General features: G+C 50.4%; 1 protein-coding gene across 4 annotated transcripts in view; it reads left to right on the forward strand.

Annotated features, from left to right (window-relative positions):
• The window catches only part of LOC144592184 (teneurin-3-like), a 2,027,615-nt gene that overhangs the window by 1,915,072 nt on the left and 96,097 nt on the right, over nt 1–16,446 (forward strand). For all 4 annotated transcript variants that reach the window (XM_078396656.1, XM_078396657.1, XM_078396658.1 and 1 more), the window contains 3 exons: nt 3,763–3,979; nt 11,133–11,252; nt 13,706–13,967. In XM_078396656.1, coding sequence (XP_078252782.1) covers nt 3,763–3,979; nt 11,133–11,252; nt 13,706–13,967 — 599 coding nt within the window. The remainder of the gene's footprint in view (nt 1–3,762; nt 3,980–11,132; nt 11,253–13,705; nt 13,968–16,446) is intronic.

Consider the following 16,446-nt stretch of genomic DNA (forward strand, 5'->3'; position numbering starts at 1 on the left):
TTCAAGTCACCAGTGGCATCGAGCGGTGGGTGGGTAAGGGCATGGAATGATGACAGATTACGAATCGCGAAGAGGGGGGGAGGGAAAGTAATCCTACAGCCATCCGTCACTCACTTGAGGTTGATGAAGACCACAGAGAAAATCAGCTCCTTCTCAGCGACTAAAAATGAGCTCCTTGCCTCTGATTGATGTTTTCCAAGGAGGCGGTGGAAGTGTATTTCCAGCTGATGAGTTCTGTGGGTGCCAATCTCTCTCTGTTTTATGACCTGCTGCCTCTGCTACAGAAGTACGCTCGCTCTGCATATACTAACAAAGATGAATGAGTGGATTGTTTGGGAGCCTCTTCCTTTATTTGCCTTCCATATTTCCTCGGGGAAAGATTTGTGCGGGAAGCAATACTGAAACATGAGCTTTTAACTCTCTCGGCACTGAGCTTGTAATTATGCCGCCACCGAGCAAACACATAGAGTGTGGAATGGCGACGGGTTGTGTGGGAAGGAACTGGTTTGTACCAAAGATAGGCACAAAAGGTTGGACTCAGCGGGACAGGCAGCTTCTCAGGATAGAAGGAATGGGTCGGAAAAAACCCGCCCTGCACGTAGGTTTGCCAACTGTCCCGTATTAGCCGGGACATCCCGTATTTTCGGCTAAATAGATTTGTCCCGTACGGGACCGCCCTTGTCCCGTATTAGGCTATGACGGCGATGTAGGCCCGGACACTGTAGGCCCGGACACTGTAGGCCCGGACACTGTAGGCCCGGACACTGTAGGCCCGGACGCTGTAGGCCCAGACGCTGTAGGCCCGGACACATGTAGGCCCGGACACTGTAGGCCCGGACACTGTAGACAATAGACAATAGACAAGAGCTCTCTGACTGAAAAAGTTTTTCCTCATCTCAGTTCTAAATGGCCTACCCCTTATTCTTAAACTGTGGCCCCTGGTTCTGGACTCCCCCAACTCTCTTTTTCAGTCAGAGAGTTGTGAATCTGTGGAATTCTCTGCCTCGGAAGGCAGTGGGGGCCAATTCTCTGGATGCATTCAAGAGAGAGCTAGATAGAGCTCTTAAGGATAGCGGAGTCAGGGGGTATGGGGAGAAGGCAGGAACGGGGTACTGATTGAGAATGATCAGCCATGATCACATTGAATGGCGGTGCTGGCTCGAAGGGCCGAATGGCCTCCTCCTGCACCTATTGTCTATTGTCTAATCCCACGCAGGTCACAGGGGGGGAGCGTGCAAACTCCACACCGACAGCACCTGTGGTCAGGATGGAACCCGGGTGTCCGGCGCTGTGAGGCAGCAACTCTACCGCTGCGCCACCGTGTAGCACACAATTTCAGCTCAACTGATCACTGTGTTTTCTTGCTCCTTTTGGGAAATCACATGTTCTGGAATTAAAACTGATTAGTTTAAAGATACGGCAGGGAAACATGCTATATCTGTAAACTAAACCAAGCTAATCACCACCCCTGGCAGCTCGCTCCGGGCAGGCACCACCCTTTGTGTAAAAAACTTGATGCAAACATCTCTTAGCCCCTCTCGCCTTAAAGACAATAGACAATAGACAATAGGTGCAGGAGGAGGCCATTCGGCCCTTCGAGCCAGAACCGCCATTCAATGTGATCATGGCTGATCATTCTCAATCAGTACCCCGTTCCTGCCTTCTCCCCATACCCCCTGACTCCGCTATCCTTAAGAGCTCTATCCAGCTCTCTCTTGAATGCATTCAGAGAATTGGCCTCCACTGCCTTCTGAGGCCTTAAAGCTGTGCCCTCTGGTATCTGAGAAAAATGTCCTAGAATTAGGGTACTCGGACTGGAAAGGGCGGCACGGTGGCGCAGCGGTAGAGTTGCTGCCTCACAGCGCCAGAGACCCGGGTTCCATCCCGACTACGGGTGCTGTCTGTACGGAGTTTGCACGTTCTCCCCGTGACCTGCGAGGGTTTTCTCCGTGTGATCCGTTTTCCTCCCACACTCCAAAGACGTGCGGGTTTGTAGGTTAATTGCATTGATATAATTGAAATCGTCCCTAGTGTGTGTAGGATGGTGTTAGTGTGCGGGGATCGCTGGTCGGCGCAGACTCGGTGGGCCGAAGGGCCTGTTTCCGCGCTGCGTCTCTAAAATAAAAACTTAGCAAAACTATTGTGAATGGGTGATCGCTGGTCGGCGTGTGATCGGTGGGCCGAAGGGCCCTTTTCTATGCTGTATCTCCAAACTAGACAGAGCTCTAGGGGCTAGTGGAATCAAGGGATATGGGGAGAAGGCAGGCACGGGTTACTGATTGTGGATGATCAGCCATGATCACAATGAATGGCGGTGCTGGCTCGAAGGGCCAAATGGCCTCCTCCCGCGCCTATTGTCTATGTTTCTATGTAACTGAAGGAGGAGGGTTTATTCGCTCCACTTCATATCATTAAACGTTGGAAAGCAAAAGACAGATTAATATTTCAGGGATGGCAAGTATTCAGCAGAGTATCTGACTGCAGGAATCTAATCGCTGACAGTTTTCACTGCAAAGTCACAAGTTTAAAAAACCCAACTTTGATATTACTCTCTCTGATTAGCATTGTCAGCATTATTGTCCTTTCCTGTTACCTTCACAGCGAACGGCAGGGCCCTGGGGAGTGTTGGAGAGCAGAGGGATGTAGAAATGCAGGTAGACACAAAATGCTGGAGTAACTCAGCGCGTCAGGCAGCATCTCGGGAGAGAAGGAATGGGTGACGTTTCGGGTCGAGACCCTTCTCCAGGTCTCGACCCGAAACGTCACCCGTTCCTTCTCTCCAGAGATGTTGCCAGACCCCGCTGAGTTACTCCAGCATTTTGAGTCTACCTTCGATTTAAACCAGCATCTGCAGTCTTTTCCTGTAAATGTAGGTACCTGGTTCCCTGAAAGTGGCGTCAGGGATAGTTAGTAGTAATAGGGAACTGGAGATGCTTATTAGTACATTAGTGCAGGGTTATAGATTAATTGGCTTTGGTAAATTGTCCCTTGCGTGGGGGTAATAGTGCTAGTGCGGCTGATGGGTCTGTTTCAGCGCTGCATCTCTAAAGTCTAAAGTATAAAGACCGGCAGGCTGTGGCCTGTACCCCTTCAAACCTTGCCTATCAATAGACAACAGACAATAGGTGCAGGAGGAGGCCATTCGGCCCTTCGAGCCAGCACCACCATTCAATGTGATCATGGCTGATCATTCTCAATCAGTACCCCGTTCCTGCCTTCTCCCCGTAACCCCTGACTCCGCTATCCTTAAGAGCTCTATCCAGCTCTCTCTTGAATACATTCAGAGAATTGGCCTCCACTGCCTTCTGAGGCAGAGAATTCCACAGATTCACAACTCTCCGACTGAAAAACTTTTTCCTCATCTCCGTTCTAAATGGCCTACCCCTTATTCTTAAACTGTGGCCCCTGGTTCTGGACTCCCCCAACATTGGGGAACATATTTCCTGCCTCTAACGTGTCCAACCCCGGGTTGGGTGAATAGGGTGAAGACTATTCCATGCTTTAATTGTGCGAGGGATTAATGAGTTGCTGTACACATCTGTCTTGACAGCTGGTATCTCAAATTGAATCGAAGGCCCTCGTCTACTGTTGATAGGTTTGGGTTTGGTGCAGATGTGGTTATCTATGTCGAGCTGACCATTTAACATTTTGTAAAAACAGGTCAAGCGGTCTGGCTCGAAGGGCCGAGCGTCCTCCTCCTGCACCTATTTCCCATGTTTCGATGTTAAGTGGTGATGTGTGTTTTCTCCTCGTGTTCTGCAGATGGACTGGTCGACTGCCTAGATCCTGACTGTTGCCTGCACACCGCCTGCCAGGACCAGGCCTACTGCCGCGGCTCACCCGACCCCCTGGACATCATCGGCCAGAGCCAGCCGCAGCCCGCCCAGCAAGCCGCCCGCTCCTTCCACGACCGCATCAAGTTCCTCATCGAGCCGGAGAGCACTCACCTCCTGCCGGGGGACAACCCTTTCAACAGCAGGTCAGTCGGTCCTTCCGCCCAACGCTGAGTCCACTGGAGATCGAGTCCACACCGACCAGCGATCCCCACACACTCGCACTACCCTGCGCACCCGGGATCATTTACTATTTTACCCGTCAGTCAAGCTGCAAACCTGCTCGTCCTTGGTGCGTGCGAGGAAACCGGAGAACTAAAATAAACCCCACATGGTCACGGGGAGAACCAGGGTTGCCACCTGTCCCGTATTAGCCGGGACATCCCGTCTATTGGGCCAAATTGGTTTGTCCCGTATGGGACCGCACTTGACCCGTATTAGGCCCAGGGGGGGGGGACTGTAGGCCCGAACACTGTAGGCCCGGACATTGTAGGCCCGGACAGTGTTGGCCCGGACAGTGTAGGCCCGGACACTGTAGGCCCGGACACTGTAGGCCCGGACACTGTAGGCCCCAACAATGTAGGCCCGGACACTGTAGGCCCAGACGCTGTAGGCCCGGACACTGTATGCCTGGACACTGTAACCCGGGGGCCTCTGTAGGCCCAGACACTGTAGGCCCGGACACTATAGGCCCAGACACTGTATGCCTGGACACTGTAGGCCAGGACACTGTAGGCCCGGACACTGTAGGCCCCAACAATGTAGCACCGGACACTGTAGGCCCAGACACTGTATGGCTAGACACTGTAGGCCAGGGCACTGTAGGCTAGGACACTGTAGGCCCGGACATTGTAGGCCCGGACACTGTAGGCCCGGAGGCCCGGGCGCCGCCTACTGGAGGTTGCGTAGCAACCCGCTTCCGAGCCCGGTTGGCCGCCATTGATGGAGCGGGAGCATGTGGCCGCTGGCTGGGTGAGGTCATGTGGGGCGCGGGGCGGTGACGTCACCTTTTGTCCCTTATTTGGGAGTGAGATTGTTGGCAACCCCTAGGGAGAACGTACAAACTCCATACAGACAGCACCCGCAGTCAAGATGGAACCCGGGTCTCTGGCGCCGTGAGGCAGCAACTCTACCGCTGCGCCACCGTGCCGACCCTGAATTTATTAAATAATACATTGTGTACCAACAAGCTGTCCTCAACTAGACTGCAGTGAATTACCTGCCTGAACGCACATCCACTATGATGACAACGATGTTTAATTTCCCGGATAGGTGCAGGAGAGAGAGAGAGACAGAGAGAGAGAGAGAGACAGAGAGAGATTTCTGTGTGGTCACATCGAAATGTCTTTAAATAATTGATTATGTGGAGGAAATCTCAGCAAACATTTTACGGGAAAAAAAACATGTTAGACTGCAGATTAAAGATTTACAAAGGCTGTTTGTCGGCATCCCATCTGTTTGGGTTCAGCACATCAGTAAAATGAAGTTAGACGTCTGGACTTTAGAGACACAGCGTGGAAACAGGCCCAGCGGCCCACCGAGTCTGTGCCGACCAGCGATCACCCCGTACACTAGCCCCGTCCTACAACACACGAGGGGCAATTTTATGATTATACCAAACCAATTATCCTACACACCTGCGCGTCTTTGGAGCGTGGGAGGAAAGCGGAGTGCCCGGGGGAAAACCCACGCAGGTCACGGGGAGAAGGTACAAACTCCGTAATGACGGCACCCGTAGTCGGGATGTGTCCCGGGTCTCTGGCGCCGTGAGGCAGCAGCTCTACCCGCTGCACCACCGTTCCGTGGTGTTGTCTGGGAACTGCAACGGGTTAATGCCCCTCGACTGTATACAGACCATAACCTGTGGCCACGTTGGCGCAGCGGTAGAGTTGCTGCCTTACAGAAACTGAGATCCTGTGTTCAGTTTCGGCACCATGTTACAGGAAAGGTGATGTCAAGCTGGAAAGGGTGCAGAGAGGATCCAGGTCCAGAGGGTGTGAGCTACAGGGAGAAGTTGATCAGTCTGGGACTCTGTTCCGTGCAGCGCAGGAGGATGAGGGGAGATCTTATTGAGGTGTACAAAGTCATGAGAGGAATAGATCGGGTAGACGCACAGAGTCTCTTACCCAGAGTAGGGGAATTGAAAACTACAGGGCATAGGTTCAAGGTGAAGGGGAAAAGATTTAATAGGAATCTGAGGGGTAACTTTTTCACACAGAGGGTGGTGGGTGTATGGAACGAGCTGCCGGAGGAGGTAGTTGAGGCAGGGACTAACCCAATGGTTAAGAAGCATTTAAACATGGATAGGACAGGTTTAGAGAGATAATGGGCCAAGCGCAGGCAGGTGGGACTAGTGTAGCTGGGACATGTTGGCCGGTGTGGGTAAGTTGGGCCGAAGCGCCTGTTTCCACGCTGTATCACTCTATGACAGGTTAAGCAGGCTCCGACTCTATTCCTTGGAGTGCAGGATGATGAGTGATGATTGCATAAACTTGTACAAGATCATGAGGTGATAGATAGGGTAAATGCACATTCGTTTATCAGACTGAAGAAGGGTCTCGACCCAAAACGTCACCCATTCCTTCTCTCCCGAGACGCTGCCTGACCCGCTGAGTTACTCCAGTGTTTTGTGTCTGCCTTCAATACACAACCCCTTAATTAATTGGAAACAGACACAAAGTGCTGGAGTAACTCAACGGGTCAGACAGCACTTCTGGAAAAAGTGGATAAGCAGCATTTCGAGTCGAGACCCTTCTTCAAACCTGAAGAAGAATCCTGTCTGTACAAGGGTCCCGACCTGAAACGTCACCTATATACCTTCTCCAGAGATGCTGCCTGACCTGCTGCGTTACTCCAGCACTGTCATAGAGTGATACAGTGTGGAAACAGGCCCCTCGGCCCAACTTGCCCACACCGACCTACATGTCCCAGCTACACAAGTCCCATCTGCATGCGTTTGGTCCATATCCCTCCAAACCCGTCCTATCCATGTACCTGTCTAATTGCTTCTTAAACATTTTGATAGTTCCTGCCTCACTACCCCCTCTTACACCCTTGCACCCACCACCCTCTGTGTGAAAAAGTTACCCCTCAGGTTCCTATTAAATTTTTCTCCCTTCACCTTAAACCTATGTCCTTTGGTTCTCGATTCCCCTACTCTGGGCAAGCGATTCAGTGTGTCCACTAGGGGTTGCCAACTATCCAACTCCCAAATAAGGGACAAGGCGACGTCACCGCCCCGCTCCCCACGTGACCTCACCCGTGCTCCCGCTCCACCAATGGCAGCCGCCCGGGCCGGGTGGCGAGTTGCTAGGCAACCTCTGTTAGGCGGCGCCCGGGCCTCCGGGCCTACACTGTCTGGGCCTACACTGTCCGGGCCTACACTGTCGGGACCTAGACTGTCGGGAACTAAAGTGTCCAGGCCAAAAATGTCGGGCCTACAGCGTCAGGGCCTATAGCATCGGGGCCTACAGCGCCCCCTGGGCCTAACAAGGGACAAGAGCGGTCCCGTACGGGACAAACCAATTTAGCCCAAAATACGGCACAGTTGGCGATCCTAGTGTCCACCCAACATATTCCTTGCATGATTTTATACACTTTGTGTCTTATTTTTGGTAAACCAGCATCTACAGTTCCTTGTGCCTTTTAATTAATTGGACTGGCATTGACAGGGAGAGAGAGTACAATATTCTGGTCCGCACATTGGGAGCACTTTCGTGCTTTCATTCCCATTTTATTTACAGATCATTACAAATTCATAAAAAGCTAATTAAATAATTTGTGCACCACTATGCACCCAATTAGGGCCTGTATTCACATCGTTTATTAGCCTGATTTAGAGTTCTTGACAGACTCCTAAAGGGTTATCCATTTAGTCTGAACCAGGGGAATCTGGCAGATAATAAGCTGAGCACGAAGGATCTGCTGTGAGAAACATGACTTTCTCCTACAAGGCACTCGAACAATACTTGAGTCAGCGTATTCAGATATGGCTCCGGGAGTCAATAGACAATAGACAATATGTGCAGGAGCAGGCCATTCGGCCCTTCGTGCCAGCATCGCCATTCAATGTGATCATGGCTGATCATTCTCAATCAGTACCCCGTTCCTGCCTTCTCCCCATACCCCCTGACTCCGCTATCCTTAAGAGCTCTATCTAGCTCTCTCTTGAATGCATTCAGAGAATTGGCCTCCACTGCCTTCTGAGGCAGAGAATTCCACAGATTCACAACTCTCTGACTGAAAATGTTTTTCCTCATCTCCGTTCTAAATGGCCTACCCCTTATTCTTAAACTGTGGCCCCTGGTTCTGGACTCCCCCAACATTAGGAACATGTTTCCTGCCCCTAACGTGTCCAACCCCTTAATATTATATGTTTCGATAAGATCCCCTCTCGTCCTTCTAAATTCCAGTGTATACAAGCCTAGCCGCTCCAGCCTTTCAACATATGACAGTCCCGCCATTCCGGGAATTAACCTAGTAAACCTACGCTGCACGCCTTCAATAGCAAGAATATCCTTCCTCAAATTTGAAGTCAGAGTTATTCATAGAAACATAGAAAATAGGTGCAGGAGGAGGCCATTTGGCCATTCGAGCCAGCTGATGGCTTCATGGCTGATCATCCACAATCAGTAACCCGTGCCTGCCTTCTCCCCATATCCCTTGATTCAGCTAGCGCCTAGAGCTCTATCTAACTCTTTATTAAATTCATCCAGTGAATTGGCCTCCACTGCCTTCTGTGGCAGAGAATTCCACAAATTCACAACTATCTGGGTGAAAAAGTTTCTTCTCACATCAGTTTTAAATGGCTTCCCCTTTATTCTTAGACTGTGCAGAATAGGCCCCTGGTTCTGGACTATCCCAACATTGGGAGCATTTTTCCTGCATCTAGCTTGTCCAGTCCTTTTATAATTTTATACGTCTCTATAAGATCCACTCTCATCCTTCTAAACTCCAGTGAATGTCTGGAATATTTCAGTGAGTATCTTTCAATCAACCAATCCAGTCCTCATTGACCCATGAAATACGGGTGTCAGGGGTTATGGGGAGAAGGCAGGAGAATGGGGTTAGGAGGGAGAGATAGATCAGCCATGATTGAACGGCGGAGTAGACTTGATGGGCCGAATGGCCTACTTTTGCTCCTATCACTCATGAACATATAAACATGAAGTCAGAGCTTTGAAGAAACTGGAGCCACACAATTTCAAATTGTAGAACATGGATCATATTGAGTATAAGACAATAACTGCAGATGCTGGTACAAATCGAAAGTATTTATTCACAAAATGCTGCAGCTTGTAGCCCAGTGGTATGAACATTGACTCCTCCAACTTTAGATAGTTCCTCTGTCCCTCTCTTCCCCTCCCCCTTCCCAGTTCTCCCTCTATCTTCCTGTCTCCACCTATATCCTTCATTTGTCCCGCCCCCCCCTGACATGAGTCTGAAGAAGGGTCTCGACCCGAAACGTCACCCATTCCTTCTCTCCTGAGATGCTGCCTGACCCGCTGAGTTACTCCAGCATTTTGTGAATGGATCATATTGATCTCAATAGGTTGTCATGTAGTCCCTCCAACAAATGAGAATATCTGAAATAAAATTAACGTTTCATGAAGATCAAGGCAGGGTCGCTGGAATGGCATTTTCCAGCAGTGTTTTAATGACGGGACTTACACCGATCTGCCAAAACATTATGACCCCTGACAGGCGAATTGAATAACGTTGATTATCTTGTTACAATGGCACCTGTCAAGGGGTGGGATATATTAGGCAGTAAGTGAACAGTCAGCTCTTGAAGTTGACGTGTTGGATGCAGGAGAAATGGGCAGGAGTAAAGACCTGAGCGACTTTGACAAGGGCCAAATTGTTAATGGCCAGACGACTGGGTCAGAGCATCTCTGAAATGGCAAGGCTTGTGGGGTGCTCCCGGTCAGCAGTGGTGAGTACCGACCGACAGTGGTCCGAGGAGGGACAAACCACAAACCGGCGACAGGCAGGGTGTTGGGCGCCCAAGGCTCATCGATGCGCGAGGGCAACGAAGGCTATCCCGCCTGGTCCGAACCGACAGAAGGTCGACTGTGGCACAAGTCACAGAAAATGTTAATGGTGGTCACGGGAGGAATGTGTCACAATACACAGTGCATCGCACCCTGCTGCGTATGGGGCTGCACACGGAGGGCCAACAGCATATTAGGCAGGTGGGCATAATGTTTTGGCTGATCGGTGTATACACTCACATACAGTTGAGGAAGGAACTGCAGATGCTGGTTTACACTGAAGATGGACACAAAATGCTGGAGTTACTCAGCAAGTTTAGTTTAGTTTAGTTTCGAGATACAGCGCAGAAACAGGCCCTTCGGCCCCTAAGTCCAGGTCGACCAGCGATCCCCGCACACCAACACCATCCTACACACTAACGGTGAAACTAAACAGGATGACAATGAAACTAGTAGGATGCCTAGGGTTGGGAAGGGTGGAGAGAGAGGGAAGGCAAGAGGTTGCATGAAAGCAGCGAAATCAATATTCACAAACAGGTTCTCCACACAAAGCTCTGGAGCTGGAGTAACTCAGCGGGTCAGGCAGCATCTCTGGAGAACATGGATAGGTGACGTTTCACAGAGTGCTGGAGTAACTCAGCGGGTCAGGCAGCATCTGTGGAGAACATGGATAGGTGACGTTTCACAGAGTGCTGGAGTAACTCAGCGGGTCAGGCAGCATCTGTGGAGAACATGGACAGGTGACGTTTCACAGAGTGCTGGAGTAACTCAGCGGGTCAGGCAGCATCTCTGGAGAGAAGCAATGGGTGACGTTTCGGGTCGAGACCCTTCTTCAGACTGATGAAGGGTCTCGATCCGAAACGTCTCCCATTCCTTCCCTCCCAAGATGCTGCCTGACCCGCTGAGTTACTCAGGCATTTTTTGTGTACACCTTCGATTTAGACCAGCATCTGCAGTTTTCTTTCCTAGACTCGTGATATAGAGAGACATAGAACCAGCATCTGCAGTATAAGAAAATAACTGCAGATCCTGGTACAAATTGAAGGTCTTCACAAAATGCTGGAGTAACTCAGTAGGTCAGGCAGGAATGGGTGACGTTTCGGGTCGAGACCCTTCTTCAGACTGATGTCAGGGGGGCGGGACAAAGGAAGGATATAGGTGGAGACAGGAAGATAGAGGGAGATCTGGGAAGGAGGAGGGGAAGGGAGGGACAGAGGAACTATCACTACACACTCGTTAACGGTTTGTTGAACGGACGTCTGATTTGTTGTGTTTGCTGGTTCTCTTCCCCTTGCCCCCCCCACAGCCTGAGCTCAGTGATCAGAGGACAGGTCCTCACGGCGGATGGAACACCCCTCATTGGAGTTAACGTCTCGTTCCTGCATTACCCGCAGTACGGCTACACCATCACACGCCAAGACGGAATGTGAGTGCCTGCACGTGCCAATCAAACGGTCTCGTCCATCATGTTCAAGGGACGGTCACGGTGGCGCAGCGGTAGAGTTGCTGCCTCACAGCGAATGCAGCGCCGGAGACCCGGGTTCCATCCCGACCACAGGCGCCGTCTGTATGGAGTTTGTACGTTCTCCCCATGACCACGTGGGTTTGGCGGGACTGTCATATTATCGAAACATATAAGATTATTAAGGGGTTGGACACGTTAGAGACAGGAGACATGTTCCCAATGTTGGGGGAGTCCAGAACAAGGGGCCACAGTTTAAGAATAAGGGGTAGGCCATTTAGAACTGAAATGAGGAAAAACTTTTTCAGTCAGTGTTGTAAATCTGTGGAATTCTCTGCCTCAGAAGGCAGTGGAGGCCAATTCTCTGAATGCATTCAAGAGAGAGCTAGATAGAGCTCTTAAGGATAGCGGGGTCAGGGGGTATGGGGAGAAGGCAGGAACGGGGTACTGATTGAGAATGATCAGCATGATCACATTGAATGGCGGTGCTGGCTCGAAGGGCCGAATGGCCTCGTCCTGCACCTATTGTCTATTGTCTATTGTCCTCCGTGATCTTCGGTTTCAATAGACAATAGGTGCAGGAGGAGGCCATTCGGCCCTTTGAGCCAGTACCGCCATTCAACCCGATCATGGCTGATCACCCACAATCAGTACCCCGTTCCTGCCTTCTCCCCATATCCCCCTGACTCCGCTATCATTAAGAGCTCTATCTAGCTCTGTCTTGAAAACATCCAGAGAATTGGCCTCCACTGCCTTCTGAGGCAGAGAATTCCACAGATTCACAACTCTCTGGGTGAAAACGTTTTTTCTCATCTCAGTTCTAAATGGTCTACCCCTTATTCTTAGACTGTGTGGCCCCTGGTTCTGGACTCCCCCAACATTGGGAACATTTCTCCTGCAAATAGCTTGTCCAGTCCTTTTATAATCTTATACGTCTCTGTAAGATCCCCTCTCATCCTTCTAAACTCCAGTGAATACAAGCCCAGTCTTTCCAATCTTTCCTCATATGACAGTCCCGCCATCCCGGGGATTAACCTGGTGAACCTACGCTGCACTGCCTCGATGGCAATGTTAAGTGCAATGTAAAGGCACTGGTAATCCAAAAGTCATCCTGATAAACCTCTTCCACACCTCTAATCCAAGATCGTTCTGGCAATCCCTCTCTCCACAACCCATATCCAAGGATTATTCCAATAAAACTCCTATTCACCCCTAATACAGACATCTTTCTGATAAAACCTCTCTACACTTCTAATCCAAGAATAATTCTGGTAAACCTTCTCTACACTTCTAATCATCAAGACATACAGTCTTGCCATTCTTAATAAAGTACCGTACAGTCTCATCCATTAAGGATGAGAGGGGATCTTATCGAAACGTATAAGATTATTAAGGGGTTGGACACGTTAGAGGCAGGAAACATGTTCCCAATGTTGGGGGAGTCCAGAACAAGGGGCCACAGTTTAAGAATAAGGGGTAGGCCATTTAGAACTGAGATGAGGAAAAACTTTTTCAGTCAGAGAGTTGTGAATCTGTGGAATTCTCTACCTCAGAAGGCAGTGGAGGCCAATTGTCTGAATGCATTCAAGATAGAGCTAGATAGAGCTCTTAAGGATAGCGGAGTCAGGGGGTATGGGGAGAAGGCAGGAACGGGGTACTGATTGAGAATGATGAGCCATGATCACATTGAATGGTGGTGCTGGCTCGAAGGGGCGAATGGCCTCCTCCTGCAATTATTGTCTATTGTCTATTGTCTGTCGAAGGGTTATTCTGATAAACCTTCATTTCATGACATTCAGGCACTATTCTGATAAACCTCCTCTACACCTCTAATCCAGCCATTATTCTGGTAAACGCGCACCCACCCTCTGCAAAGCCTCTAGTTTCTGGTCCTGTGACCCTGCCAGATGTTTCAGGCAATGGTCACCTGTCTACTGTACCTGTGTGCGTCAGGTGTAGTCACCTCTCTACTGTACCTGTGTCAGGTGTAGTCACCTCTCTGCGTACCTGTGTCAGGTGTAGTCATCTCTCTGCTGTACCTGTGTGTGTCAGGTGTAGTCATCTGTCTGCTGTACCTGTGTCAGTTGTGGTCACCTCTGCTGTACCTGTGTGTGTCAGGTGTAGTCACCTCTGCTGTACCTGTGTGTGTCAGGTGTAGTCACCTCTCTGCTATACCTGTGTGTGTCAGGTGTAGTCACCTGTCTGCTGTACCTGTGTCAGGTGTCGTCACCTCTGCTGTACCTGTGTGTGTGAGGTGTAGGCACCTCTGCTGTACCTGTGTGTGTGAGGTGTAGGCACCTCTGCTGTACCTGTGTCAGGTGTAGTCACCTGTCTGCTGTACCTGTGTCAGGTGTAGTCACCTCTCTCTGCGTACCTGTGTCAGGTGTAGTCACCTCTGCTGTACCTGTGTTCGTCAGGTTTGACCTGCTGGCTAATGGCGGAGCCTCGCTCACCTTGTGCTTTGAGCGAGTGCCCTTCATCACGCGCCACCACACGGTCTGGATCCCCTGGAACGTTTTCTACGTGATGGACACCATGGTCATGAAGAAGGAGGAGAACGAGATTCCCAGCTGCGACCTGAGTGGCTTTGTGAGGCCGAACCCCGATATCCTGGCGTCCCCCCTCTCCACCTTCTTCCGAACATCTTCCTCTGAGAGTCCCATCATTCCAGAGACGCAGGTAGGTGGACTCTTGTTACCTCTCCCCTTGCCACAGGTCATGTACAACAATGACCAACGTCCATGAAACACACGCCACGGTGGCGCAGCGGTAGAGTCGCTGCCTCGCAGCGCCAGAGACCCGGGTTCCATCCTGACCACGGACGCTGTCTGTACAGAGTTTGCACGTTCTCCCCGTGACCGCGTGAGTTTTCTCCGGGTGCTCCGGTTTCCTCCCACACTCCAAAGACGTGCGGGCTAATGGCTTAGTGAAGTTGTAAATTGTCCCTAGCGTAAATTGCAAATTATATTATTGTGTGTAGCTTAGTGGAAGCAACAGTGAAGGGGAACTGGGGACAACTAAATCAATAGACAATAGACAATAGGTGCAGGAGGAGGCCATTCGGCCCTTCGAGCCAGCACCGCCATTCAATGTGATCATGGCTGATCATTCTCAATCAGTACCCCGTTCCTGCCTTCTCCCCCATACCCCCTGACTCCGCTATCCTTAAGAGCTCTATCTAGCTCTTAAATCCCTATCAGTGCCCTCCCCTAATTCCCCCCATTCACTGGTGCCCTCCCCTAATTCCCCCCATTTACTGGTGCCCTCCCCTAATTCCCCCCATTTACAGGTGCCCTCCCCTAATTACCCCCCCTCGCACTGGGGACAATGTTTACATTGACCAAGCCAATTAACCTACAAACCTGCACGTCTTTGGAGTGTGGGAGGAAACCGAAGATCTCGGAGAAAACCCACGCAGGTCACGGGGAGAACGTACAAACTCCGTACAGACGGCGCCCGTAGTCGGGATCGAACCCGGGTCTCCGGCGCTGTGAGCCAGCAGCTCTACCCGCTGCGCCGCCGTGCCGGGCTAAACATGAAGAATCGCCCGCAATCTTGTACAATATTTAGCTAGCACAAAGTAACTGTACCTGGAGACAGGGGCAAGGCAACAGAATGATTCATGTACGTGTACAAATAACAAAAACAAAGATCTTATATATCTTGAAGCAAGAGGCATTCCATATTTTCCAAGAATGTGCAGGAAGGAACTGCAGATGCCGGTATAAACCAAAGAAAGACACAGAGTGCGGGAGTAACTCAGAGGGCCAGAGGACATAGGTTTAAGTCGAGGGGGTAAAGATTTACTAGGAACCTGTGGGGTAACTTTTTCACACAGAGGGTGGTGGGCGTATGGAACGAGCTGCCGGAGGAGGGACTATCCTATTTAAGAAGCGGTTAGACATGTACATGGATAGGACAGGTTTGAAGGGATGTGGGCCAAGTGCGGGCAGGTGGGACTAGTGTGGATAGGGCATGTTGGCCGGTGTGGGCAGGTTGGGCTAAAGGGGCCTGTTTCCACACTGTGTCACTCTATGACTCTATCATCACTGATCTCACCACTTTCCACACGTGCCCAGGAAGTTTTGGTCTCCTAATCTGAGGAAAGACATTCTTGCCATAGAGGGAGTACAGAGAAGGTTCACCAGATTGATTCCTGGGATGGCAGGACTTTCATATGAAGAAAGACTGGATAGACCCGGCTTGTACTCGCTGGAATTTAGAAGATTGAGGGGGGATCTTATAGAAACGTATAAAATTCTTAAGGGGTTGGACAGGCTAGATGCAGGTAGATTGTTCCCGATGTTGGGGAAGTCAAGAACAAGGGGTCACAGTTTAAGGATAAGGGGGAAGTCTTTTAGGACCGAGATGAGAACGTTTTTTTTCACACAGAGAGTGGTGAATCTGTGGAATTCTCTGCCACAGAAGGTAGTTGAGGCCAGTTCATTGGCTATATTTAAGAGGGAGTTAGATGTGGCCCTTGTGGCTAAAGGGATCAGGGGGTATGGAGAGAAGGCAGGTATGGGATACTGAGCTGGATGATCAGCCATGATCACATTGAATGGTGGTGCTGGCTCGAAGGGCCAAATGGCCTCCTCCTGCACTTATTGTCTATTGTACCCAGGGAAACCCAGTGGAACAGTAGATAATCTGGCAAAGCCCCTCTGCTCCACAGTGCATCACATCCATCTTCTACCGAGAAGAATCATCCCGCCACCTTGCCATGATAACATATTTTGATTACAAGTCATACAATCGCACGACTGGGATCTGTGATGCTGTAAACCTGGTGGCCTGCGTTGAGCCGTTAAATCATATTTCCCACTCCATCTCGATGGCCCCATCTGCACTGGCTAATGAGTTGTTGTTAATGGCTGCCCGGGAGAAATCAAATGAATGATTATTTTTTCACTTAAACGTCTCCCTTGTGGTTGTCGGTATTGCCACTATCTTTGCTACAGTTGTAAATCTGGATTCCCCGACTTTCACCCAGAGTAGGGGAATCGAGGACCAGAGGACACAGGTTCAAGGAGTGATGGGAAAAGATTTCATGGGAATCCGAGGGGTACCATTTTCACACAGTGGGTGGTGGGTGTATGGAACGAGGAGGTAGTTGAGGCTGGAACGTATCCCAACGTTTGAGACACAGTGGCGCAGC

Source organism: Rhinoraja longicauda, chromosome 3 (genome assembly GCF_053455715.1).
Source record: "Rhinoraja longicauda isolate Sanriku21f chromosome 3, sRhiLon1.1, whole genome shotgun sequence".
Classification (NCBI taxonomy): Eukaryota; Metazoa; Chordata; class Chondrichthyes; order Rajiformes; family Arhynchobatidae; genus Rhinoraja; species Rhinoraja longicauda.